The sequence below is a fragment of the Rhineura floridana genome, chromosome 1 (genome assembly GCF_030035675.1).
Source record: "Rhineura floridana isolate rRhiFlo1 chromosome 1, rRhiFlo1.hap2, whole genome shotgun sequence".
Lineage (NCBI taxonomy): Eukaryota > Metazoa > Chordata > Lepidosauria > Squamata > Rhineuridae > Rhineura > Rhineura floridana.
In genome coordinates, this window is record NC_084480.1 from 249,342,182 (window position 1) to 249,370,162 (window position 27,981).

Below are 27,981 nucleotides of genomic sequence, written 5' to 3' on the forward strand. Positions count from 1 at the left end.
TGGCTGTCATGGAGGTCATGAAGTCCTGAGCTGCTCCAGAGGCGGCCTCGGCATGAATGTTGAGATCCCCCAATACCAAAAGTTTGGGAGATCGCAACACCAAGTCCGAGACCACCTTTGTCAGCTCAGTTAGGGAAGCTGTTGGGCAGCAGGGTGGACGGTACACCAACAGTATTCCCAGTCTGTCTCGCTGGCCCAACGTAATGTGCAGACACTCCAGGCCATTAGCCACTTGGATGGGGTGCCTAACAAGAGAGATGGAACTTCTATAGACCACAGCGATTCCCCCTCCCCGACTCTCGGATCTACCCAGATGCTGAACCGAATACCCAGGTGGGCACAACTGGGAGAGATTAATACCTCCCAGATCGCTCACCCAGGTTTCGGTAATGCATGCCAGATCGGCCGCCTCATCCACGATTAAATCATAGATGAGGGAGGTTTTATTATTTACCGATCTGGCATTAAAGAGCAGCAACTGGAGATCCGAGAGTTGGCTGGTAGAACTACCAGCAATCCTGTGGATGTGAGGAGGACCGAAACACGGCACAGCCACCAGTTCAGAGTGATATTAAAAGGGCGTGGTGCAGAGTGGTAAGTGGCGGTAATGCAGCCAAAGCTCTGCTCACAGCTGGAGTTCAATTCCAACGGAAGGAGGAAGTCGAATCTCCGGTAAAAGGGGTCGAGGTCCACTCTGCCTTCCATCCATCCGTGGTCAGTAAAATGAGTACCCGGCATATGCTGGGGGGGGGGGTAAAGAAAGGCCGGGGAAGGAACTGGCAATCCTACCCCATATATACAGTCTGCCTAGTAAACGTCGCAAGATGTCACCCTAAGAGTCGGAAATGACTCGCACTAAGTGCGGGGACACCTTTACCTTTACTTAAAAAAAGAATTTGAGGAGCATGGCTTCTGCAAGGGAAAGTCCTGTCTCAGTAACCTATTAGAATTCTTTGAGAGTGTCAACAAGCATATAGATAGAGGTGATCCAGTGGACAAAGTGTACTTAGACTTTCAAAAAGCGTTTGACAAGGAAGCTTAACAGTCATAGAATAAGAGGAGAGGTCCTCTTGTGGATAAGGAATTGGTTAAGAAGCAGAAAGCAGAGAGTAGGAATAAATGGACAGTTCTCCCAATGGAGAAAGTGGAGTCCCTCAAGGATCAGTATTGGGACCTGTACTTTTCAACTTGTTCATTAATGACCTAGAGTTAGGAGTGAGCAGTGAAGTGGGCAAGTTTGCTGACGATACTAAATTGTTCAGGGTTGTTAAAACAAAAAGGGATTGCGAAGAACTCCAAAAAGACCTCTCCAAACTGAGTGAATGGGCAGAAAAATGGCAAATGCAATTCAATATTAACAAGTGTAAAATTATGTATATTGGAGCAAAAATCTTATTTCACATATACGCTTATGGAGTCTGAAAACCGACCAGGAGAGAGACCTCGGGGTTGTAGTGGACAGCACGATGAAAATGTCAACCCAGTGTGTGGCAGCTGTGAGAAAGGCAAATTCCATGCTAGAGATAATTACGAAAGGTATTGAAAATAAAACAGCCGATATCATAATGCCGTTGTATAAATCTATGGTGCGGCCGCATTTGGAATACTGTGTACAGTTCTGGTCGCCTCATCTCAAAAAGGATACGATAGAGTTGGAAAAGGTTCAGAAGAGGGCAACCAGAATGATCAAAGGGATGGAGCGACTCCCTTATGAGGAAAGGTTGCAGCATTTGGGGCTTTTTAGTTTAGAGAAAAGGCGGGTCAGAGGAGACATGATAAAAGTGTATAAAATTATGCATGGCACTGAGAAAGTGGATAGAGAAAAGTTCTTCTCCCTCTCTCATAATACTAGAACTCGTGGACATTCAAAGAAGCTGAATGTTGGAAGATTCAGGACAGACAAAAGGAAGTACTTCTTTACTCAGCGCATAGTTAAACTATGGAATTTGCTCCCACAAGACGCAGTAATGGCCACCAGCTTGGATGGCTTTAAAAGAAGAATAGACAAATTCATGGAGGACAGGGCTATCAATGGCTACTAGCCATGATGGCTGTGCTCTGCCACCCTAGTCAGAGGCAGCATGCTTCTGAAAACCAGTTGCCGGAAGCCTCAGGCTAGGAGAGTGTTCTTGCACTTGGGTCCTGCTTGCGGGCTTCCCCCAGGCACCTGCTTGGCCACTGTGAGAACAGGATGCTGGACTAGATGGGCCACTGGCCTGATCCAGCAGGCTCTTCTTATGTTCTTAACCATAATTAAGATAAACCACAGTTTGGATGACATGCTAAATTGTGGTTACTTTTAAACAGAAGCTTACAATCTCCTCACATGCCAAGGGGAAAAGGCAATGGGACAGCATACAACCCATAGGCTTACTGAGGCTCATTCTTATACTTCTAAGCAGTAGTTCAATGTTATGTTTGAACTCAACCAACATATCCAATTCAAGAAGTGGGCAATTTTCACAGTAGCATTAATGCCCTTTTTGACATGAGCTTTCAGTGTGAGAGTTGCTGCAGCCAGGCTTCATTCCACACCACAAAGGTAACATAATAAGCCCAAAGGCTCATAGATGAGTCCACAATGAAGCTCCTCTTCATGCCAACACTCCCTCCCCCCCAGAGAATGAGACAAGGAGGAGTCCTGAGTCACTGCCAGATGCAGAAGAGATAGTGATAGCTTTCCCCCAGTGTAGGCTACTGAATGCCAATCTTTAAGGGGCAGTTTAGTGGTCAAGTGACGTAGGCTGTAAACACACTAGTCACCAGAACAAAGTGTTTCCATTAGCCACACTTGCAGGGGGAATGGGATGATCTGCCAATCAGTTGTGAAATCTTTCTGGAGCTGAATTAAACAACAAAAAAGCGCACTCATGCTGCTCCCACAAGGTTTTACAGTAAAAAGGGGTGGGGTTTGATAGTGTTGTGTGCTCCTGTTTTCAGAAGAGAGAGGTGGAGATGCACTGGAACCAGCAGAACAGTAAGTGTGTTTCTACCCATAGAAGACAGTAAGTTTTCTAGTAATTAGGAAATGATAAGCAATGTTAGCTTTCACAATAGTTAGGTCATTTTGTACAGGGCTGAGGTTCTGTCTACTGATCAATATATGCCATTCTAGGGAATCTAGCTGCCGTAGAATTCCAGCAGTGGGCATCCAGTCCCAATTAGAGGCACCGATTGTAAAAACTATGTGCAGGGCCTGAGGGGCAAAAGGGAACAAATTATAGCAAACTGATGGCGCTTGCCTAGCATTCTGTGTGAGACCAAAATTCTTTGTGGGTAACAAAGAGCAATTGAGGAGGTGTATTTTCCAGGATGCTGAAAACATTAAAAAAAAGAGTGGAAGAAGATGCATATAAAATGTGATATATGATGCTATTAAGGTAGAGTAGGCAGCCATTAATTGGCTTAAGCACTGTCAGGTGAGTTCATACCTGACTGGCTGAAATCAAGTTTGGTATTGTTCAGTGAGGATCCCAACACACATTGGGATCCTTCTACCATGTTGTTTGATGAAGGTTCTGAGAAAGGTTCAGATCCTTTTGGACTGAAACTGTGGTAGTTGATTTTTCAAGAAGGGGGCCTTCTGAGTGAGCAGCTTGCATGGTGATCTAGACCATGGATGGGCAACCTTGTACCTTCCAGATTTTATAGACTGCAACTCCCATCAGCTCCAGCCAGCATGGTAAATGGCCGGGGATGATGGGAGTCCAGAATGATGGAGGGCCCCTAATTACCTACCACTGGTCTAGACAGTGTCAGTGTTTGCTTTAGATCCACAGAAAAGAGAGAAGTGTGAACTCTAAAATGGTTTGTGGTATGGATAGGGCTCCTAGGGAGGATGTCTGAAAGACTCTTTCTCACTGGGCTCTCAAGGAGATATGTTGTATATTCCAGGGCTCAAAATAATGAAACCATCTTGGTGTACTTTGCAGAATGTTTAGAATGGAAGGGGGTGCTGCAATGATGACTCTGATTATCCTGAGATCAACTGTCCAAGTGGAAAACAGACTTCACTCTGTATTGTACTTCTGAGGAGTAAGCATAGTCGGCCTCTTTTGTCTCTGTGAGATGATGAATTGTGCACTGAGAGCCTTGCTTGCACACCCTGAGGAAGGAGTCTGAGATTTGAGTTTTGCACCCTAATATAAACTGCAGAGGAGGGACACAAAGTCTGTGCTAGAGCTCTTAGAAGTAGACAGCCAACTGTAGAGAATAATACCTTCTTCCTAGTAGCAGTAACAAAAGGATCTGAGTCATTCCATGTGTTGAATGTTGATCGGTGCTGCTTATGCACTGCCTACCCTGTTGAATCTTCTTCCTTTAGCTTTTAGGTTCTTTGTTGGTTCTTTTGGCAACGCAAATGCCAAATGGACTCCCCCAAAGTTTGTAACGTTACTGATGCTCTGTGATGCTTTCATGTATTGCAGAAAAAAAAAAAGGGTGTGAACCCTGAATGCCTAAGGAGGGAGTTTCAATGTATTTATTGTATAAATTCTTTGAAGAAATAGTTTATAGTATAAAATGCCCAACGCGTTTCAGCCCATCAAGGGCTTTCATCAGGGGATATAGTTGCTAAAAACTCTATATGCACCGGAGGTGCGAAAGTACAATACTGCAGCAATCAAGTAAATTCTCTAGAGGTGCATATAGAGTTTTTAGCAACTATATCCCCTGATGGAAGCGCTTGATGGGCTGAAACGCGTTGGGCATTTTATACTATAAACTATTTCTTCAAAGAATTTATACAATAAATACATTGAAACTCCCTCCTTAGGCATTCAGGGTTCACACCCTTTTTTTTTCTGCACGCCATTGAATGCCTTCCACCTTCCTTTATGCTTTCATGTATTGACCTTGGCTTCTCATCAGCAGCAAGGACTTTTCTTCAAGAGGGAAGCCTGTATCTTCCACAATGGTATCTGTGGGCCTTTTGTGTGAAACACTGGCAGATCAGGCATCTTTCAGCATTATGCCTCTTGCCAAGACAGATGGCGTAGGCTGTGTCTTTTGGTGGATGGACCTTTCTTCCCAGACTATTGGTACTTCTTGAAAGTAACTGCTGCACCACACGTATAGAGATAAAACTCAAATAAAACAAGAGCTTCTACTCAATTCCGCAAAAAAACCCAACTAATTACAAAAGATTAATTAAATCCCCAAATAAAGGAAAAATGTAATCCTTTCGTATGAGGAAAGGAATCTTGGCTGAAAAGGAAGATGATGGTAGTCAGAAGAGAACAGAGTATTATACAGCCACGAGAGTGGCTGTATACTATAGCCAGAGTGGATTTTTCACATTCCGCAATGTTAAATTGAAAATATCCCCCCATGCCATTCTGATGCTTCCCATAAACTCATTTCAAAATAAAACCTTACCAAACTTACAGTCCTGAACTCAGAAATGCTTGCTTAACAACCCTCTCAATTTTCATGGCGATACACAAAACAGTCAGAGAGAATAGAGAGTTCAAAGTCTAAAAAGAGAGAGAGAAACCCAGAGCCCTTTTGGACTTTTTTCTCTGAGTTCTCATAATCTGTTGAAATTCAGCCATGTTCACAGAGTACCTGTAATCCTAATACTGACCTTGCCCCATACTCTGACCTTCATCTTTTGCAGATTAAAAGTTAAAAAAATGCCTGGCTGATTTTTAATTAATTTAAGAAATTTTGGCTTGAAGCCAATGATAATGCGAAGCATGCTCAGTAAGAACCAACTGTCAGTGTTCTAAAAGCCTCACAGCTGCTGAGCTTGGATAATCAGGGGGCCACACCCACACCAGACTTGATTTCACTTGAGACGATCATGGCTTCCCTCAAAGAATCCTGGGAAGTGAAGTTTGTGAAGGGTGCTGAGAGGAGACTCCTATTCCCCTGAGAGAATGGTTTAACGGTCAGCCACTCTAATTGAAGGTCTGTGAGAGGAACAGGGTGTCTCCTAGCAACTCTCATTACCCGTCACTAACTACACTTCCCAGGGTTCTTTGAGAGAAACCATAATAAATTGTTTTAAATTGTTTTTAAAAGATGTGTTTTTACATTTGTATATTGGTAGAAAACTTTATCTGCTTTTAGCCATAGGCCATTGCACAATATACAGTAAACTGTTAAAACAGTTAAAAATATGTGGTTTTAAACCTGCAGTCATGTCATTGGGCTTTTACATAGTTTGCTCTTAACTTTTTTGCCGCTAAAGTGAAATTGGCCACCACAATTGTGACCCGGCTGTGTTTATTGGCCAGGAATTCCGCCAGTAGGTTGCCCCTGGGTGTCCCGCCTCTGAGGTTGGTCAGAGGTGCTAGAAATTTGTTTCTAGGGTTCCTGTACAAGGGGCAAGTAAGCATATAGTGTATTAGGTCTTCGGGGACCTTGCAGCCATAAACACAAAGGCGCTTTGCTTTTGGGATTCCCCGGTACCTGCCTTCAAGATAAGCTGTGGGCAGTGTTTGGAATCTCAATTCTGTGAAGGCTCTGCATAATGAAGCACTTGTCAGGATATCGAAGTAAGGGGGAATAGCGTGATTAGGTTTAATAAGGGGGAACCAGGCTGAGAAGGGGGCCGCCATTATTGTGGCCCTGTCTTGGTTCGCATCATGATTGAAAACCCAATTTCGGAGCTCAGATGGGTTAAGGCCTAGGAGATTCTTGTGTGAAAGGTTATAGGATTCTAATATTGCCTGGCATCCTTGTGCCCAGCCCCCCATCTGGAGTTGCTCTTGCCAGCAAAGTTTTGTGAGGGCAGTATCCTCCAAGGTGGAGATCTTCCTCCCAAACCTTAAGGAGGCCAGGTCAATGTTTGCTGCCAGAGACGGGAGGCCTAGTTCTGCTCTTAAATGGGGAGACGGTGTGCCTTGCAGTAGCCCCAAAATCTGTCTCATAAAAGTGTTTTGAAGGACCTCGAGTTTAAGTGAGCCACCCCAAAGCTCTGCCCCATATAAAATTTTCAGTAAGGCTTTGGCCATGAAGATTTTCAACATCGGCTTAATCAATTGGTCCCCTTGAGTATAAAAAAACCTCCTTAATTGACCTATCACTCTGGCATCCATTAATTTGGTGGCCTGCAGGTGGGATCTCCACGAGAGCTTATTACTGAAGTTTATACCAAGATATTTAAAAGTCTGTACTTGCTCCAATGGTTGCCCATTTAGGGACCAGTTTGATGTAACCTTTTTATGTTTTCCACAAATCATAATTTTAGTTTTAGAGTGGTTAACGTGCAGGCGCTGGGCTTTGCAGTATTCTCTCAGTCGGGACAACATTGTTTTAAAGCCTATTTTATTTAGGGAGAACAGGGCCAAGTCGTCAGCGTATAGTAATGACAATATTTCCCTTGGCCCCACCAATGGAGGAAAAAGAAGAAGGGGAGGCCACTTCGAGGATGATGTCATTTATAAAAAAGTTGAAAAGGAAAGGGGCCAATATACATCCTTGTTTTACTCCTCTCTCTACTGGAATTGCACGAGAGAGTATTCCTTTCCTCCCCAATCGGACACGCAAAAAATTTGGTTGATAGAGGGATTGAATTAGCCACAACAATCTTTTATCAATATTGGATTGGCCTAATTGAAGCCACAGCAGTTCTCTATCAATGGAGTCGAAAGCGGAGGCAAAGTCAACAAATGCCACGTAAAGGGTCCCACTCGGGCCCAGAGTAGACTTTAACATAAGAACATAAGAACATAAGAAGAAGAGCCTGCTGGATCAGGCCAGTGGCCCATCTAGTCCAGCATCCTGTTCTCACAGTGGCCAACCAGGTGCCTGGGGGAAGCCCGCAAGCAGGACCCGAGTGCAAGAACACTCTCCCCTCCTGAGGCTTCCGGCAACTGGTTTTCAGAAGCATGCTGCCTCTGACTAGGGTGGCACAGCACAGCCATCACGGCTAGTAGCCATTGATAGGCCTGTCCTCCATGAATTTGTCTAATCTTCTTTGAAAGCCATCCAAGCTGGTGGCCATTACTGCATCTTGTGGGAGCAAATTCCATAGTTTAACTATGCGCTGAGTAAAGAAGTACTTCCTTTTGTCTGTCCTGAATCTTCCAACATTCAGCTTCTTTGAATGTCCACGAGTTCTAGTATTATGAGAGAGGGAGAAGAACTTTTCTCTATCCACTTTCTCAATGCCATGCATAATTTTATACACTTCTATCATGTCTCCTCTGACCCGCCTTTTCTCTAAACTAAAAAGCCCCAAATGCTGCAACCTTTCCTCGTAAGGGAGTTGCTCCATCCCCTTGATCATTCTGGTTGCCCTCTTCTGAACCTTTTCCAACTCTATATTACTTTTTTATTAAGTGGTGGAGAATGTAAGCTTGGTCAACTGTACTCCTGCCTATCCTAAATCCTGCCTGTTCTTGATGAATGATGGAGTGTTTGGAGTCCCATTCTAGCAATTTGTTTAAAAGAAAGTGCCCATACATTTTAGATGTCACGTCTAATAGGCTAATGGGCCTGTAGTTGCAAGGGTACGAGGGGTCACCTTTCTTCAAGATAGGCACCATTATACTGGTGCGCCAGCCGGTGGGGATGTCTCCAGTGGAATTTATGTGAGAGAAGAGTATAGCTAACAGTGGGTCCCACCAGGAGATTTTAGTTGTTTTTAGTTGTTGTAAACTGCCCAGAGAGCTTTGGCAATGGGGCGGTATATAAATACAATCAATCAATCAATCAATAATAATTGTCCAAAGTGTAATAGAGGCCTGGTGTGGATGTGGCCAGAGACAGCTTTGTTTTAAATTTGGGTGGGAGGTAGGGTTGCCAGGTTCAAGGTGTGAGACTGATCCTGTATCTTTGGGAGAAGAGAAAGCCAGCCAAGTGCAGGTGTTCTTGCAACATTGTAATGGGAAAAACCACAAGGTGGAATTCTCTCTTCCCCCTGCACAGCTTTTAAAGTTACAGGACACCTCTTGGTTGCCAGGCCCAGCCTTCAAGAGGTCTTCTATATTTTTAAAAGTTGTGCAGGGGGAAGGGAGAATTCCACCTTGTGGTTTTTCCCATTACAGTGTTGCAAGAACACCTGCACTTGGCTGGCTTTCTTTTCTCCTAAAGATGCAGGATCAGTCTCAGGCCCTGAACCTGGCAACCCTAGTGGGAGGCTACATGTGCCTTCTGTAGAATAAAAAGGAGGGGGAAACGCTGAAAAGCAATGATATTGTTCACAAGTTTTTCTTTTGGAAAGGAAAGGGGTTTCCCTTCTGCCCAGTGCCCACGCACATAATATCCTCCTCCCCCCGACCCTCCCCCAGGTCTGTGTTGGGACTACAACTTGGGAGACCAGGGTTCGAATCTCCACACAGCCATGAAGCTCACTGGGTGACTTTGGGTCAGTCACTGCCTCTCAGCCTCAGAGGAAGGCAATGGTAAAACCACATCTGAATACCATTTACCATGAAAACCCTATTCAAAGGGTCACGATAAGTCCGGTAGACTTGAAGGCAGTCCATTTCCATTTCCAAACATGATTGCACAGAAATAAATCTCATTGAACTCAAAAACCCACCCTTCCTTCTCCTCCATCCTTTCCCCTCCCTCCCCCTCCCCTTCCAATCTCCCCTTCCCCCTCCTCCCCCTCCCCTTCCTCCTCTCCATGGTCAGTTTTATCTATCTTAAGCATGATTGCACGGAAGTAAATACCATTGAACTCTATAAGCATGCTGCCCTCCCCTCCCCCTTCCTTTGCCCCCCTCCAGTATGCTCCTTCCCCTTGCCCCTCCCTCTCCCCATGCTCAGTTTTACCTATCCTAATCATGATTGCATAGGAGTAAATCCCATTGAACTCAATAAGCATGCAAATGATGAGACCTGCCTTTCCCCTCCTTCCCCTTTCCTCTCCCTTCCTCCTCCCCTCCCCTCTTACTTCTTCCTCCTCCCCTGCCCACTTCAGCCCTCTGTCCCTCCCCCCCCCGGTCAGTTTTACCTATCCTAAGCATGATTGCATGGGAGTAAATTGCACTGAATTCAATAAACATGCGAATGATCACATATGTCCTTCTCCCCCTCCTGCCTGCTCCCATCCCAGTCCTCACCTCTGCCTTTCCACCCCTCCCTCCTCCTCCCTTCCCCATCCCCTGTGGCCAGTTTCACCTATCCTAAGCATGATTGCAGGGCTGTAAATCCCACTGAACTCAATAAGCATGCAAATGATCAATCCATTCTCATCAAACTTGTACAGGATCCCATTTCTTACCTCCTGGATTAAAAAGCAGGGAAATTCACTAATAGGCTAAAACCCTTGCAGTTTAAGAATGGACTTGTAGCCAACAGATATTGCTATCAAACTTATAAAAGCAGGGAAATTGGGCAGCTATAGTGAATGCACCAGGGGAGCAGGAGACCTGACATCCTCTCTGAGATATTGTACTGCCTTACAAATTTGTAAAAATACAAAAACAAATTGGGTTGGTCTTTCACAGTCCAATCCACTTCCCATGTAGCTTGGAAGAATTTGTTAACATGTGCCTCTGAGAATATGGTGAGTGCCGGCAACATCTGAAATCACGACTGCATCTCCAAAGATGGAGAATTACATTTTTTGTTTGTTTGTTGGTGTTCCTCTAACTTCACTTCTTTCCTGTGTTACTACTGTTTCTAGAGATAATCTAACCTAGAAAATTATATTTCTCTCATTATTCATCCTAGAAATCTGTGTCAAATGTATTTTTATTATTTTCAAAGCCTTTTTATTGGTCAATGTGATATGATGGTGAAGACACCCTTTTCTGTCTTCAGAATAAACTGGAGGTTATTCTGTTTCTATTTTGGGTGCATTAACAGTTGGATCTGAAACTGGAACTTGGATGTAAAACCAGGCTGATTACAAAAAGTTGCTACTTAAGCAATGAATCTCTTGAAAAAACCAAATCTGGCCAGCCAAAGATAAAAATAATAATAATAATAAAATAAAATTTTATTTTTAGGCCGCCTATCTGGCCGAATGAACGGCCACTCTAGGCGGCATACATAATTAAAAATACAACATATAATACAGTTTTAACATATAAAACAATTATAATCCACCAACCTACATCTATACACTGTAAACTAAAATTATCTAGGAGACCTGTATGCCCGCTGAAACAACCAAGTTTTCAATTTTTGCGGAAACCTACCAGGGAGGGGGCATGGCGAAGGTCATATGGCAGAGAGTTCCAGAGGGTGGGGGCCACAACTGAGAATGCCCTCTCTCTGGTCCGCACCAGCCTAGCTGTCTTAACTGGTGGGACCGAGAGAAGGTCTTGTGAGGCAGATCTCGTCAGGCGGCATATTTGGTGATGCTGGAGGTGCTCCTTTAGATAAACTGGACCGACACCGTATAGAGCTTTAAAGGTTAACACCAACACCTTGAATTGGGCTCGGTACACAACTGGTAGCCAGTGCAGATCTTCCAGCACTGGGGTGATATGATCCCGGCGGCGGCTGTTCTTAAGCAGCCGTGCTGCTGCATTCTGTACCAGTTGTAATTTCCGGACCGTCTTCAAGGGTAGCCCCATGTAGAGCACATTACAGTAGTCTAAGCGAGAGGAGACCAGGGCATGCAACACCCGTGGGAGCAGATGGACCGGAAGGTAGGGTCGCAGCCTCTGTATCAGACGTAATTGATACCAAGCTGCCCGGCTCACCGCTGACACCTGAGCCTCCATGGACAGCTGAGAGTCAAGAATGACCCCGAGACTGCGAACCTGGTCCTTCAGGGGCAATCTAACCCCGTTCAGCGTCAGGTCAATATCTCCTATCCTTCTCTTATCTCCCACAAGCAGTACCTCGGTCTTGTCAGGGTCCAGTTTCAGCCTGTTTCCTCCCATCCATTCACTTACAGACTCCAGGCACTTGGAAATAGTCTCCACAGCCAACTCCGGTGCATGTGTTCAGCCTGCTATATTTAAACCACTCCACTTAAGAAAGAATGGGTGTGGTCAATTAAAAGCATAGAGCAGACCTAGAAATTTGCTGTGATATATTCCATCTCCCACTGTTTTATCTTGTGCAAATCGAGATACTTCTCATGTCCACTGGAGACCATTCTGCATTATTCCACAATTGTTTTTGGAGATTTTTTTTTTAGTGTAAATTATGTAAAGTATTGCTGTTCTTCATATATTCACAGAAACAGAAGCAAAGAAAATAATTTACCACAGGAAACGTCACTAAAATTGCAAAGTAAATGAAGCAAACTTAAAGTGAATATGTGAACTACATCAACTGTCTTAACATTTGTTGTTTCTTCCCTGCTAAAAAAATCAGCACAGCACATGTCTTGTTTCTGTTCTTTGGCCTGATTGCACCACTCCCCATATGCTCAGAGGCACATGCTACCAAATTCTTCCATGCTACATAGGAAGTGGATTGGACTGTGAAAGACCAACCCAAAGTGTGTTTGCATTTTGACAAATTTGTAGGGCAGTCCAATATCTCAGAGAGGAGGTCAGGTCTCCTGCTTCCCTGGTGCATTCACTATAGCTGCATAATTTCCCTGCTTTTTAAAGTTTGATAGAAATATCTGTTGGCTAAAGGTACATTCTTAAACCACAAGTTTTTTTTTTTTGCCTGCTAGTAAATTTCTCTGCTTTTTAATCTGGGAGGTAAGAAATGGGATCCTGTGCAAATTTGTTGAGAATGGATCGATCATTTCCATGCTTATTGAGTTCAATGGGTTTAGTACTGTGTAATAATGCTTAGGTAGGTGAAACTGACCATAGGGGAGGAGGAGGAGGAGGAGGAGAAGGGAGAGTTGGTTCTTACTGAGCATGCCTTTGCTATCATAGACTCAAATGTTAATTTTCTTAAATTAATTAAAAATCAGCCATGCATTTTTTTAAACTTTAAAATGGCAGAAGATGAAGGTCAGAGTATAGGGCAAGGTCAGTAACAGAATTACAGGTACTCTGTGAACATGGCTGATTTTTAATTAATTTCATCAAAATTGAAGAGACCACTGACAGAAAAACGTCCAACGGGGATATGGATTATTTTACTCTTCTTTTAGAATTTGAACTCTCAATTCTCTCTGAAAACACAGTCGATTGTTAAGCAAGTGTATCTGAGTTCAGGACTATACATTTTGTAAGATTTTGTTTTGAAATGAGCTTATGGGAAGCAGCAGAAAGGCATAGAGGTATTTTCAATTTAACATTGCGGAATGTGAACAATCCATGATGGCTGTATAATTACATTTATTTTTTACAATATTTAACTGTGCTATCAACCCAAAGCTTCTTTGGTGAAGTCATCACCCTAATGCATGGAATGAAATTTTAAATCTTTGCCTCACAGGATACAGAAAAAAGCAACATCTGTGGAAATAAACACACACCAAGCCATGCCACTCTTCTGACTATTTGTATGAATCCCTGCAGCATCCAAAATGGAGAGGGGTGGTCAGTGTGGTGCAAGTGTGCCAGCAGGTACAGCTGCTGCAGTGAACTCAGGTGAGTGGCATAGCCCCACCACATTGTTCGCTGCTGAACAAAGCTGTACCTCTTTGGCTATAGTACCAAGGAAATGGAGGGCTCCTACAGTACTTGAGTATTTATCTGAGAGCGTTTCTATCCTGCTTCCTTGATTTTTTAAAACGTTTTACACAGCTCAGAATATGGAGATGGGGCCTCTCATTACATGACATGGAACACAGTTATACCCCAGCTAATATTTAAAAGCAATGCAAGGCAGTTTGTGGAGAAATAGCAATAGGGTGTTCAGCATGAGATGCAGAATTGCTCTGTTTTATTTGCATGAGCAGCAGTAACTTTGCCTGCCTCTGTGTGAGTGCAAGCAAAGAATAAAATAAATAATGTGGACAAGACTTCTAGAGTAAGGTCCCTCATGTTCCTAATTTCATTCAGTCCATTGTTTATATGCAGGGAGACTGGCAATGCAAATATTTCATTTCCATTCAAAACTGGCCTGTCAAGTATCACCAATATTTTGAGTCATAGGGGTGTCCCCATAGGTCTTCAGAGTAAACATGCACAGTAAACATCTGGCTGCAAAACAGGTTTTGGAAATCATGACTGAGGTCAAGGTACTAGGAAGCTTAAATGAATTTTAAAGAACTGATATCCTTTAAAGCAGGGGAAAAAAGTTTGGGATCATGTTAAGCTGTAAAAATACACAGTACTTTGGGAGCTCTGAAGACATAACCTTACTCTGCCATGAAAGATACAGGTTTTGTTTGATAGCTATGCTTGCGTTTTTTAAAAAATGCTGTAATATGCAGTGTTTTTTAGTAAAACAATGCTCTGTCAGCCCTGACATTTTTGGGAAAATGTAGCAGTGAAAGTTCTATTGATAAAATTAATTATCTCTGTCATTCATTTATAGGTGGAGGGTCACAGAGTGAGAGTTTAAACAAATGTAAATAAAAATATTTCCATTTATTATACTGTGCAACGCTCAATACACAAAATAATAATTTAAAAAATGGTTACCTTTAAGGATTTTATTGAAACAGTCAGAAACAAACTACACAAAAAAACCACAACCCTAAAACCACATTTTCTATAGCAGTGGTTCCCAACCTTTACGAGTACGGGGCCCCCTTTGTAAGCTCAAAAAATGTTGTAACCTCACCATGCTAATTGTAATTTTAGTCTCTGTTAATTGAAAAAAATGGTGCTTGGCAAAATCACATCTCCAAATCACCGGGCTAAGTTCAAGGGCTGGTTTTGGTGTACAAAGCCTATACAGCCTGGGACCAGAGTACCTGAAAGACCGTCTTATCCCTTATATACCCAGCCGATCACTGTGCTCTGCAGGTGAGGGCCTCCTGCAGATACCATCTCATCAGGAGGTTCGTTCTGGACAACATAGGAAACAGACTTTTAGCGCGGCCACACCTGCCCTGTGGAATTCCCTCCCCTTAAATATTAGGCAGGTGCCATCTCTGTTATCTTTTCGGTGCCTTTTGAAGACTTTCCTCTTCAACAAGCCTTTTAAGTTGAGACCTTATCCCAGTCTGCGTCTGTGTTGGAAATGCTTTTGAATCAGTTTTTAATGCTTTTTTAAAAAAAGATGGTTTAAAGCTTTTTTTTTAAAAAAGATGTTTTTAAATATGTTTTGTTTTAATATGTTTTTAAATATGTTTTGTTTTAATATATTTTAAAGTCTGTTTATATGATGCTTTAGAATGTTTTTAGTGCTTTTGTTTGCTGCCCTGGGCTCCTACTGGGAGGAAGGGCGGGATATAAATCTAATAAATAAATAAATATCCCTTTCCATAAAAAGCTCCCTGAAGACAGGGAGGTGTTGATTTCTTTTCTTAATGCAAACATCCAATCAAATTGGTATCCCCCTCCCCAGTCTGAAGATGTACAATCTTGTCTGCCAACACCAGTGGGTTACAATGTTGGGCTAAGATCCACGTTCAAATTCCCACCCAGCCATGAAGCCCATTGGGTAACCCTGGACCAGACACAGTCTCTCAGCCTGACCTATCTCACAGGGTTGATGTAAGGATAAAATGGAAAGGGGGGAACCATGTGCACTACCTTTGAGCAACTTGGAGAAAAGGTGGGCTCATTTAATTATAAATGCAATAATTAAATGAATAAATACATTTCAGCTGCAGTATATGGACCCCAGCTTCAGCCAACTTGCTGAGCTTTTTAAAACAACAACAACAACAACAACAACAATAAAGAAGCAGCAATGTGGTAGTGGTGGGGATGCTAGATTGTGAAGACAAAGAGTGGATAGATTAAGGAGGGGGTGAGTACAGGTTTTGGGATGATTATCAAAACTGATGACTTGGTTAGCGTGCACTTAGGACTATGACAGTGGAGCAGAAGACAGATCAGCACTCACACAGAGAGAAACACACCTGCCCCTCCTGCAAGCATTTGTACGCGTACATGCATTTGGGCACATGGGATGGGGAAGCCCTCAACTGCTACAGCAACGTGGACAGAGAAATTGGGGGGGGTGGAGTGTAGGCGGAAGAAAGGGGGGATGCTGGCACACACAGCCTCAGATGGAGGGGCAAGCAAGTCCTGAGTTTCCACACTGCTCCTTGTAGAAACCTCAATTTAAAGGCAAACGCATACTTCCTCCTAGTGTCTTCCCATGTGACTTTCATTGCTCTGTACCATCCTTGAAAACAAGTACCATTGCCTGTGATTATGCCAGTGAAGAAAAGGAGGTGGAGTGAACTTATTATCCCCATTTAGTATCCCCAAGTGTTCTGCAGCCAACTTTAATGGTTATTTAATGATTATGTCTGCCTCCAAAAGTATCAAACACTGTTTGCAAGAAGGTTGGGGAAAACCAGTGGAAGCAATCAATAGCCCTGCATTTTCCTTGCAGAGGATAGAATTAGTCTCTTTTGATGCTTTAGATTGCAGCTTCTAAAAACATGGAAATGTGGTGATAATTAGTAATACAATTTTCACACATGCCACTGTATGTGTTTTGTATAGGAGGTTGGATCCGGATTTAGTCAAGCTCAGAAAAGACCCACTAAGCCAGGCTATGGTCTGAAGGCACACAAGGCCAGCTCCCTGCTGAAGCTAAGCAGGGTCACGTCTGGTCAGTGCCTGGATAGGAGACTGCCTGGGAACCGTATGTAAGCCGCCTTGGGTTTCTAGCATGAAAAGAAAGGCTGGGTATAAAAATGTAATAAATAAATAAGATCCTTTAAGTATTATTAACTTAAGTCTCACTGATGATGAATGCATTCCTCACCTGGTCTTCTTCTCCACCACCTTCTTCATCATACTTCAGGATATTGTCTCTTACATCGTCTTCGGGGTCAATGAGCAACTGTTTGGCCTGACGTTCCTTATCACGACGTTTCATCCAAACCACAAACAGCAGAACTAGAACTATATAGATGGATTACAAAGGCAGAAGATATTAGCTCCTTTTCACGTTACTGCTTGCTTAAAAAGAAATGGGGACCCTTTGGCCCTCTAGATGCTGTTGAACTACTTTATTCATCTCATTGGTCATGCCGACTGAGGCTGATGGGGGCTGGGGTCCAGTAACATCTAGAACAACAAAGGTTCCCCAGTCTGTTTTGAAAATGGAAATGGACTGCCTTCAAGTCAATTCTGACTTATGGCAACCCTATGAACAGGGTTTTCATGGTAAGCAGTATTCAGAGGTGGTTTACTATTGCCTTCCTCTGAGGCTGAGAAGCAGTGACTGGCCCAAGGTGACCCAGTGAGCTTTATGGCTGTGTGGGGATTCAAACCCTGGTCTTCCAGGTCATAGTCCAACACTCTAACCACATTAAATACTAATGGCTGATTTGCATTTTAAATACCTAAGTGGGAAAAGGAGAAGAAAACTAGTGGATACACATCTTTATAATGTCTAAATGGTCAAATGCAAATCTGACATACAGACCCTGCAGAGTCTGATCCACTGTGAAGTTAACATTCAAAAAGAGGCCACAAGCTGAAATTCTACTATGGGCTGATTAACTGCTCACCATTCCCCTAAACAAAGACATTACCCTATAGTGGTGATGATCACAGTTCAGAGGCTACAGTAGGTGTAGAATGCAGGAAACTAGTTGAACTCCTGTAGATTGCAGGGCATGGACTTTGTATTTAATTTCTATTCCATGCCTTTAGCATAGCATGCAAGTGCTGTCAAGATGGCTCACAGTTTAAAAACAAAAAAACATAAAAATACGTAAAGCAATATAAAATAAAAAGTAACAAGAAATCAATAGCAGAAAGCCCAATAAAACAATATAGATTTACAAACTGGTTATCACCTATAAGACCTAAACAGCCAGTAGTGAAATATCTTTGGCAACTTGTTCCATATGAGCTTTATCTATTACTAAGATGTCTTCAAGAAGTTCTGCTTAGCATTTAGTACTGATGGAAGATTCACTGAATATACTTCTGGAGCATGGTCTTCTCTCTTGCAGTGCCACAGTTGTGGAGTTTACTTCCCAATGAGGACTGCGTGGCTATGTCCCTTTATGGTTTTAGACATTTAGTTAAACTCCTCCTGTTTCACCAAATATTTCTATGATCCAGAATTAGCCAACATGGTACTCCCCCCCGATGTTGTGGACTACCATGTCTATCAAGCCCAGCCAGCAAAGTCAGTGGTCAGGAATGATGAAAGTTGTAGTTCACAATATCCGGAGGGAACCAGGTTAGATATTGCCTGCTAGTTAGACTATTTAGCAGAAGGAAGATACACGACAGTTGTTAAGGTATTTTAATGCTAAGTATTATTTATTACTGTTGGATTACTGTTCTAATTTTATTTTACTTGCCAATAATCCTTGTAAAGAAAAAGCTATATATACACATTTAAATATAGTATGAACTCTACCCTGGGAAGAGACTGTATAGGGAGGAATGTAGTTCAGTGGTAGAGCACATGTTTTGCATGTAGAAAGGTCCCCAGGAAGGGCTGGGAAAGACCCCTGTCTTGGAGAACTGTTGCCCGTCAGTATAAACAGTATTGAGCTAGATGAACCAGTGGTCTGGCTCGGCATAAGGCAACTCCTTAAGTCACCCTCACTGGAGCTGTACAAATGTCCCCTACCATGCTTTCTTTGAAAGTCATAGCACCGAACCAGTAGTTCATAAGAGGGAAAGAAGAAGGCAAGGAAAAGAGGAAAGACTACATCAGAACATTTCATTAAGAAATGGTTTAAAAGCTTTGGCACATTACTGGAGATAACAGTATATTCCATTATTCTCAAACAATCAATCATTAGTAGTCCACCTACAGACACACAAAGCTAGAGTCTATCCTTTGGCGAGAACATCAGATGAAACATACAACTCCGTAACGTATTTTAGAATCACTGGTAAAATGGCCCTAAAACTTACTGAGTAGGATGATGATGCAGAGGAGAATTGCAATGATGGCACCTGTGCCCAGTCCTGCACCTACAATCATGTTTGCATCAGTACAGTCTCCATTTGAATCACACTGGCAGACCTTCACTTTCAGAATAGAAGTGCTGGACTTGGGAGGATTTCCAGAATCTGTTATTATTATTGGAACATCATAGATGCCAGCCTCAAGAAACTTGATCCTCAATGCCAGTTGGGCTCGATCGCCTGAATGAGAAACAAATTATGTAAATATATGCTTTGCTCCTGTGGGCATGAAATGGTTGGAAAAGTGTCTGTTCTAGAACCCCTTTCAGAACTGTCTCTGAAGTTATTTGTGAATGCACTTTTATTACAACATGCGAACTGGAAACTCAGTTCCATTAAGCTATAGGCATGCAAGAAAACTAGATGATGTTGATTCCAATATTTTAAGTCTGATGGCACAGATTTAGCCCAAATTGTTCAAATTACAAAATTCCGCAAGAAGGGAGTAGGGCTGAGAAAGGAGGCACCATTCTCAATTTTTACATTTTATTCAATTCAACATTCTGTAGTTACTTTCACTTAAAAATATTAAACATAGAAGATAGGGAAGTAGGTTTGGAATAAAATAACTACAAAAAGATGCAAATATTGGCTCTTCTAAAACAAAATGCATATTACCACTAATACGAATAATAGTCCAGTTAGTCCTAACGTTGGAAGGATTATGTGGCAGTTCAAAGGCAAAGGGCCCAGCATTTGGATCAATGTCATCGTCTATTGCCGTGATATTTGTTGCATTGGGCTGTAGAGTTTGACAGGTTGTAGCTTCTTGAGGATCTACTCGGGGAGCATTATCATTGATGTCGAGTAGATAGATCTGAAGTGTGCCGGTTCCACTCATTGGAGGGATTCCTTAGAGGACAAGAAAAAGTAACATTAGTCTGCTGCTATATAACGTACACATACAAACACATTAATTACGAGTGAATATATCTTCAGATAATATGACTTAGATTTATTATTTACTTATTAGATTTATATCCCATATACTTATATAATGTATTTTTTGCAAAGAGTAATCAAAGTACTTTGCTGTGCAAAATTAGGGCTCAACTGAAAGTGGAAAAGGGGAAGGATTTCCTTGAAAAAGATTTCACCCTACTGCAAAAACTGCTTGTGTCAACAATTTTTCTAGAGTGGGGGCAAAAGCATGTGCTCGTTCAGAGTGAAGGCAAGAACAACTACCATTACTCTGAATTGGTTTCGTGAAGTCATTATGTAACCAAATCTGACTACCATTCAGATGAAAGGCATGAAGTATTTCTCTTTTTCTGAATTCACTTGGTAAAATCATCGCATAGCAAAATCCATTTGGCTGCATGATGTCATCTGACTCACAACATGGGATCACTGTTCAGAAAAGGGCAACCCTCTTAGAAAATGGTACCTAAGCGGCAGCCAACTGGGAACAGCAGTGAACATACACAAAATAAGTAAATATCTGGATGGTTTGAAGGAAGTATTTCAGCTCTAGAAGTACTTCCATTTTGCACTGAAAATGGTCAACTGCGAGCATTTGGTGCTGCCCTATTTAAATTTATCAATACAGAAATAAACAAGTGACAAAGTACATTCATGGAGAAATATTAACACACAGAATTGTTTCTTAAAACTCTTTCAAGAACAAACCCAAACATTTGTTACCTCACTCTAACTAGATTTTTTACAATAGTCAACAGTAGGACTGTAAATGTTTGAGGCTGCTGTGTTGCCCAAAAAAGTATGAATATTATTCCTATTAACTTAATTCCCGCTTCCTGCCAGGACCTTTGCAAGTTTGGCTGCTAGATATGATATAGTTTAAATCTTCTGGTCAAGAGAAGATGAAGAGCATTTATTTCTATTTCAGTCCTTAGTTTATTTATACGAATGGTTGGTACTGTCAGGTTGGTGTTTCTAGAAGCATTAGACTCCAAGGCAAAATGAACTAGGAGAGGATTCCCTAGAGTGTGGCTCTTCAGAAGTAAGTTTAAGAAGGTGACGGAAGTTTCATATCTCTAATAAGGGAAAGATCTGGAAACATACATAGAGCTGAAGCTACTGCAAATGCGGGTCTGTGGAATTTTCCAGGCTGAGGATTGGCAGTTGGAATGAGGGATAGGTATTGGTAGTGCTTTTTAACTTATTCATAAATTATCTAGGGTTCGGGGACAGCAGTGAGGTAGCCAAGTATGCTGATGATATTAAATTGATCAGGGTCATTAAGACATAAAGGGATTGTGCTCCAAAATGACCTCTCCAAACTGAATGAAAGTACTCCTTCACATAGCACATAGTTAAACTATGGAATTCACTCCCACAGGAGTCAGTGATGGCCACCAACTTGGATGGCTTTAAAAGAAGATTAGACAAATTCATGGAGCATACGGCTATCAATGGCTACTAGCCGTGATTGCTGTGCTCTGCCACCATAGTCAGATGCAGTATGCTTCTGAAAACCAGTTGCCAGAAGCCACAGGACAGGAGAGTGCTCTTGTGCTCAGGTTCTGCTTGTGGGCTTCCCATAGGCATCCTGTTGGCCACTATGAGAACAGGATACTGGACTACATGGACCACTGGCCTGATCCAGAGTTTCTTCTTATGTTCTTATGCTGGAGGTTATGAAGAGATATGCAGGGGGACAGATGTTTGCAGGGGAGACCCCAGAGGGCTGCAGATGGTCCATATGTGATCTATATGACACCTGTACACAGAGGTTCTTCTTGATTCTACACTTTATTATGATGCTACACTTTTATATTTATATCCATATAAATATAAATGAACACTTATATTTTGTGTGCCTCTGGTGAAAAACATGGCACTAACACAAGCAAATGAAAAACCTTTGACTTTAGGTACATACCATTATCTGATGCAAGGAAAGTAGCATTATACATGTTGTTTTTTACATGTGGTGATTCTCTGTCCAGAACACCAACTGTTGTTATCTGACCATTAATGGGATCAATCTTTAGCCAATTAGCAGGATCTGAGAGTTTTGAGTACCTGCAAAAATGTAACATAAAAACATTACATTGATTTCCAATGTGCTTTATAAAATACAGAGAAAAATAAAAGAAAACAGGTCTTGCATCAAGATTATATGGAAGCAACAGTTTATACAAGATTCTGCTGATCACACCATGTTTTTTGTATTCTTAGGCACATGTACAGGGTGAATGCTGTATATTTAAAAGTCTTGCCTTGTAAGCATTGTATAACTATTTTACATAAATGTTGTATCACTGGCTAAGTCTCATGAATTACTAAAATACATGACTTGGTTGCTTTGTAAATGCAAACCCCACTGTGTTGTAATAGAAATACTACATGTTTGGGGTTGGGTTAAGGCTGATGGGGGCTCCAATCCAATGACAGTTTTGGAAAACCCAGAAGTACAGATAAGTCAATACCTTCTTGCACCACAGAAATACATTCAACCTAGACTGAACCCAACTGAAAACCAGTGTAATGTTTCAAGTAGGCAATGGGAGCATTCATGGCAAAGCAAGGTGAAACTAGAATCAGGAAGGAGGGAAGGATAATGAACAAACAAGCAATGTCAGAGATGGCCTAACAGAAGGAAAGGGGTAGCTAACTCTTAATATGCTCCTTTGTAATTATGGCAAGTTTGCTAAATGGCGTACAAGTTTTCCCTACTCTTTGAATTTAAAGTTTATGGGAATGTGTGCATACAGTCTTATTCCATGGCTTACATTCAGTCTTATTCCATGGCTTATATTCAGTCTTATTCCATGGCTTATGTTGTCTTATTCCATGGCTTATATTCTTTGCTACTGAAGTGTTCTCTTACTGTCTGATGCAATGAGCCACAGTTTGGAGACTACAGCATGCAGGCTTGGGGGCAATAATCCCAGCACCTATGGAAGGGAAGAACTTGTGCCATTGTGTTAGGTCTGGGCCCAGAGCAGCTATTGGCTCTGTTGCCTACCTCCTAACCTTGCAAAAGGATAGGAATATTATACTAAGGCTACTTCACTGGCAGGGAAAGCAGCATTTCCTCTGACCCCCTTTATAGTTTCCTATGAAGTGTGCAAGTGTTCAATTTCACAGACTAAGCAGCTGTCTAGAATGGCCAAAGATAAGGAGATCATTCATGTATCTGCCCTAGAATTCCAACTCGGCTAGCTATTGGGTATTTAAGCATACTTTGAACAGAAGGCAGCCTACTTAGCAGGAAGGCTAACCTGTTTAAAGTTAATCCATTTTGAGGCTTGCTATGCTATCAAGGCCCAAGATGACAGAGGGGGCCATGAAGTGAGCTAATGAAGATAACACACTTCTGAGGACTGAAATTGAGTCATGCCATTTCCATCCCCCACATCTTCTGTAATTCTACCCAGATATGTCCCTGATGCGGACATAGGACTATATACAATGAGGCATATGTTGCTTTTTAACTTTCTAGTTTTGGCTGTATTACAATGCTAAGGGAAAGTTCTCATATACAGACAAACAGAGGTATATGGGCTCCTGCTGGGAGGAAGGGCAGGATATAAAGCAAATAATAAATAAATAAATAATAGGGCAGATGCATATGTTGCTGTACCTTAGAGTAGTCTGCTGCATGTAACGATCAGGGTCCTGAGCAGTGAAGGACGTTAAGACCTTGCCAGCAAGAAGCCCTTCCTCCTGACGCACATGCTTTGTGACTGGGACAAAAATTGGGCTCTCATTCACATCAATAACTGTAATAGATACAGTCGCTGTTGATTGAGGAGGATGCTGAATTCCTTTTGCCAAAGGCACTTGGTTTTCTGCAGCTACTGTCAGTACAAACATCCTGTTGGTCTCAAAATCAATAGGCTGGCAAAAACAAAATGAGAAATATGTTAGTAGTTGTATTAGTCATGGGCTGCAGAATTGTTCAACATTTTAAGCAGGCAGTATATCAAAGATGTAGGGGTAAACCCATTTATTTCTGGTGTAAGAGAAGAACATTACTTGCAGCTTCCTGAAGTAGTTTCTGCCTTTAAGGAATTGGAAGTGAAACCACAGAGGCTATGTGCATTTGGCACGAACTTCCTCCTAAACATTAAACCGCCTCTTCCATCGTGTCATCTTTTGGGGCTGCCATTTCCTTGACAGCATTTGCTTGTCATTAGATCTGCAGTCATTTTGACTGACCCTGGGTAGTAAATACACCACTGTACCTAGGGGTGGGCCAAACTGAGGGTAGCTGTTGTGGTTCTGTGTTTTGGGGGGAGGGGGTATGATTTGGCCCCAGAAATTGTTTTTTTGGGAAGGTGTTAACATCCTTCCTGGAGGCACAGTCCTGGCAAAAACCTCAAAGGAATTTCAATGAATAGAGAAGACTGACATTCACATTATGAATATGTTACTCACATATTTACTCACAGCCTACATGGAGCTACCCTTGAAAACTACAGATGATGCAAAATGCATCAGTAAAGAGATGTCTACTTCTCAGAGAATACTATTCCAGTTCTTTTTCATTTGCATTGGCTTCCAATTCATTTTCAGGCACAATTTAAACTACTGGTTATTACCTATAAAGCCCCAAACAGCTTGAGACCAGGTAATCCAAAGGGCTATCTCGGGCTATCTCCTTCTGCATTAACCTGTCCATGCACTGAGTTCAACACCCAAGGCCCTCCTTTGCCTTCTGCAACGTAAAGATATACACTGGAACCCAGACTCTGGAACTCTTTTCCAAAAGAGGTTCAGTTGTTTTGCTGTCCTTTTAATTTGTTCTGAGTTTTTAGCCTCCTGCTGTAGCACTGTATTTTTAAAACTTACCCAGTAATTTCATGTTCTTCTGACAGTGTTATTTCAGTCTAGATTTGCAGAGTGCTTTGGGCCCTATGCCTGAAGATGTACTGTAGGCTTGCAAATAGCTACTGACCTGATCACCAACAGCAAGGTAAGGATTAGATTCAGAGAACTAGGCAGGGGTGTTTTTGTAAATTGGAAGTTCTTTCTTCTTCAGGCCGCAATTATGCCATGAATGCCTAACAGGGTGGATCCCAAAGGGCGGCCAGGTTGGGCCCTGGCCGAGGGCCCCTGGAGCCACAGGGGCCCCTGAGGGGCCAGGGAGAGAGCTTCTTCTGCCCGCCTCTTTGCTGGCTCCACCTACCCATCTCTCCTGTCTTTTGCAGCTGCGTGCACAGGTCTACCATTAACCAAGATGGCGGCTAAGGTTTCCCTAAGGGGCTGAAGCCTCTGCTGCCATCTTGGTTGATGGCAGCAATGCGCATGCACAGCAGCCCGAGCAGCCGCAAAAGATAGGAGACGGAGCCAGCGAATGGGCGAGTAGAAGCAGCTCCCTCCATGCGAGACAGGTAGGCTACATGTGTGTGCCGGGGCCTGGGATAAGCTGGTGCCCAAGGGCCCCGGTGTGTCTGGCACTGGCCCTGATGCCTAACACAGATTTGTTGGGAAAGAGAATTCATAACTTGTGTCCTAGTTTCAAACAGAGGTAACACTCTATGTAGTGCATATGGTGGTGTGGAGGAGGTCTACTGGGACTAGATACTTGCACTTCAACATCTTTCTTGCACTCATGCTTTAACATTACAGCTTCTACCTGGAAGCACAGGATCCCCAATGGCTCAGAAATAGCTTTAACTGTGAAAACCCCAAGAACTTTCATAACGTGCCTAGATGCCATTCTCCATTTCACTTACACAATTCTGGAGTAGTTAAGTACAATTTTTAAGTTTCTTTTGATTATGACTAGATAATGGCTCCTTGAGGTAAAGAACTGCTAAAAATATTTTCCCCATATACTGCTTATGCTGCTAAATCAAGGTACCCTTTTTCATGGAAACTGGTAAAGGACTGCTTACCAAATACAATACAAGTTCATCAGGAATCATTAAACTGGATTAGAGCTCATAAGACCTTAGTGGTTCTCTGGGAAGATCCACAACATTTAATTTATTTACCTAGTTTTACTTTTTTTGTCTCTATTCTGACAGTTTTAAAATAAAGAATTTAATTTGAAACAAACTGAGCTGCTGCAAGCAGATTATACTCTGGAGTCCTCAATTTGCTTCTCTTTATACAGAGGTTTGGTTTAATTTCAGTATCTCTGTTTTGTTTTCCATTTCAAAGCATTTTAGTTTGCAACTGTGAATACATCATTTGCGCATGAATACAAAGCACATGATCATGTGCTTCCTTTTGGCAGACTCTAATACAATTGGTACCTTTGGAAATCTGCAGTTACAGAGTCTAGAAACTGTGGAACAATTACAGTGTGTCTCTTGTAGGGCATTTCACATTCCACTAAAAATGCCAAAACAGTGGCTTTGATTTTGGTGGTTTAGAAATATATATATTGTATTAAAAATAATAAAAATGCCCATAATCTCCTAATTATTCATAATTTTCAAAGCTAGGATGCTGGCATGAGTGAGAGATTTCATGTTGTGATGATCTTAGGTGAATGACGATACAGAGGGTCAGTGAAGATGACTGCTTCCACTGCCATGCCCAGACTTGCATGGATTCTGCAATCACATACAAAAAACATACAATACATACAAAAACAATACGGAAAGGCAGTTGTGAGGTTGTGTTTTGCCTACTGCTTCTTAGCTTCCAAGCATGTACAAACACAAATACAATCTTCAAAGATTAGGCTGTAGCCTTTTACTCACAGGTCTTCAGAGGCTCCAACTACATGTGATAGTGGTAGACATGTTTGTTTAAACCCAGGTCTGTCATCTCATTGAAACTGGTGAGCCTAATTTTAAGAGCAAAAGGAGCACTCAGGCAGAGAGGGGTGATGGTTTGCATCCTTGAGCTTTGTTGCTGGAACTCCTTCCTTCCCCAATTAAATCTCTTAGTGAAAGTGAAACCAGGTTGGAAAAAATCCTGTGAGAAGTACTGTGGTGAGGTAACATGCAGGAGGGAGGAGGGTTCAGCTCCTCTCACTGATACATCTATTTTGTTTTTTAATTCTCCTTTTACATGTCATTGGGGCCAGAGCATATTTTTTTTGTGATGTTACTCACCGATATGTAGTACTGTTGCCTATTCTTTTGCTGCCCGTGGCAGCCATTTTGTGCTGGCACCCACAACACTTTTATCAAGATATGAATAGTGACACCTCATTTTTTTACTCAAGTAAGCACTGATTGGGTCAGACTTGGGTTTAAACAAATGTGCATATGTAGTTTGAGCCTAAGTAGCATACCTGAGCTTTCAATTAACAAGCAAGTGCAAATTCTGAGTTACGGAATCATAAAGTTTAGAAAGGGCCAGAAACACATCCTATGCTTTTGTTCTAAATCAAGATCCTGCTCACATCGTCCTCTTAGGAAGCTTTATAATCAGTTACTAGCACAGAGCAAGAGCAAGGAAGGAGCAACTCACTAAGCCTACAGTCTCTTAGTCCATATGTTCAGGATATAATCAAGAGTTCTTATATGTAAGAAGTAATGCTAAAATATCTTCCTGAATTGGAGATGCAAAGCAGACAGATGGGTGATGTCCGACCTGCCCTAGATGGCGTTACACTCCCCCTAAAGGAGCAGGTCCATAGTTTGGGGGTCTTATTAGATCCGCTCCTGTCACTGGAGGCTCAAGTAGCCTCGGATGCACGGAATGCGTTCTACCAGCTTCGGCTGGTAGCCCAACTACGACCCTATCTGGACAGGGAGAACCTTGCCACAGTTATCCATGCTCTGGTAACCTCTAGATTGGACTACTGTAATGCACTCTACGTGGGGTTACCTTTGAAGACGGTTCAGAAACTTCAGCTGGTGCAGAATGCTGCGACCAGAGTTCTTACTTGGACTAAAAAATCTGATCATATAATAACTGTCCTGGCCCAGCTGCACTGGCTACCAATATGTTTCCAGGCCAGATTTAAAGTGTTGGTTCTTACCTATAAAGCCCTTAACGGCATCGGACCGCAATACCTGGCGGAACGCCTCTCCCGCTATGTACCTACCCGGTCACTGCGCTCTACGTTGAAGGCCCTTCTCCGGGTTCCAACGCATAGGGGGGCCCGGAGAGCAGTAACTAGAGCTACGGCCTTCTCAGTGGTGGCCCCCGAATTAAGGAATGCCCTCCCTGACGAGATACGCCTGGCGCCTTCTTTGTTATCTTTTCGGCGCCAGGTAAAGACCTACCTCTTTGCCCAGGCATTTTAAATTTAATT

The 27,981-nt window shown here is 42.4% G+C and overlaps 1 protein-coding gene across 2 annotated transcripts in view; it reads right to left on the bottom strand.

Annotated features, from left to right (window-relative positions):
- CDH2 (cadherin 2) overlaps positions 1–27,981 on the bottom strand; it is a 232,976-nt gene that overhangs the window by 11,163 nt on the left and 193,832 nt on the right. For both annotated transcript variants that reach the window (XM_061597668.1, XM_061597658.1), the window contains exons 10-14: positions 23,398–23,654; positions 21,691–21,833; positions 19,464–19,697; positions 18,792–19,025; positions 16,669–16,808 (exon numbers count right to left, since the gene is read on the bottom strand). In XM_061597668.1, the coding sequence (XP_061453652.1) occupies positions 16,669–16,808; positions 18,792–19,025; positions 19,464–19,697; positions 21,691–21,833; positions 23,398–23,654 (1,008 nt within the window). The remainder of the gene's footprint in view (positions 1–16,668; positions 16,809–18,791; positions 19,026–19,463; positions 19,698–21,690; positions 21,834–23,397; positions 23,655–27,981) is intronic.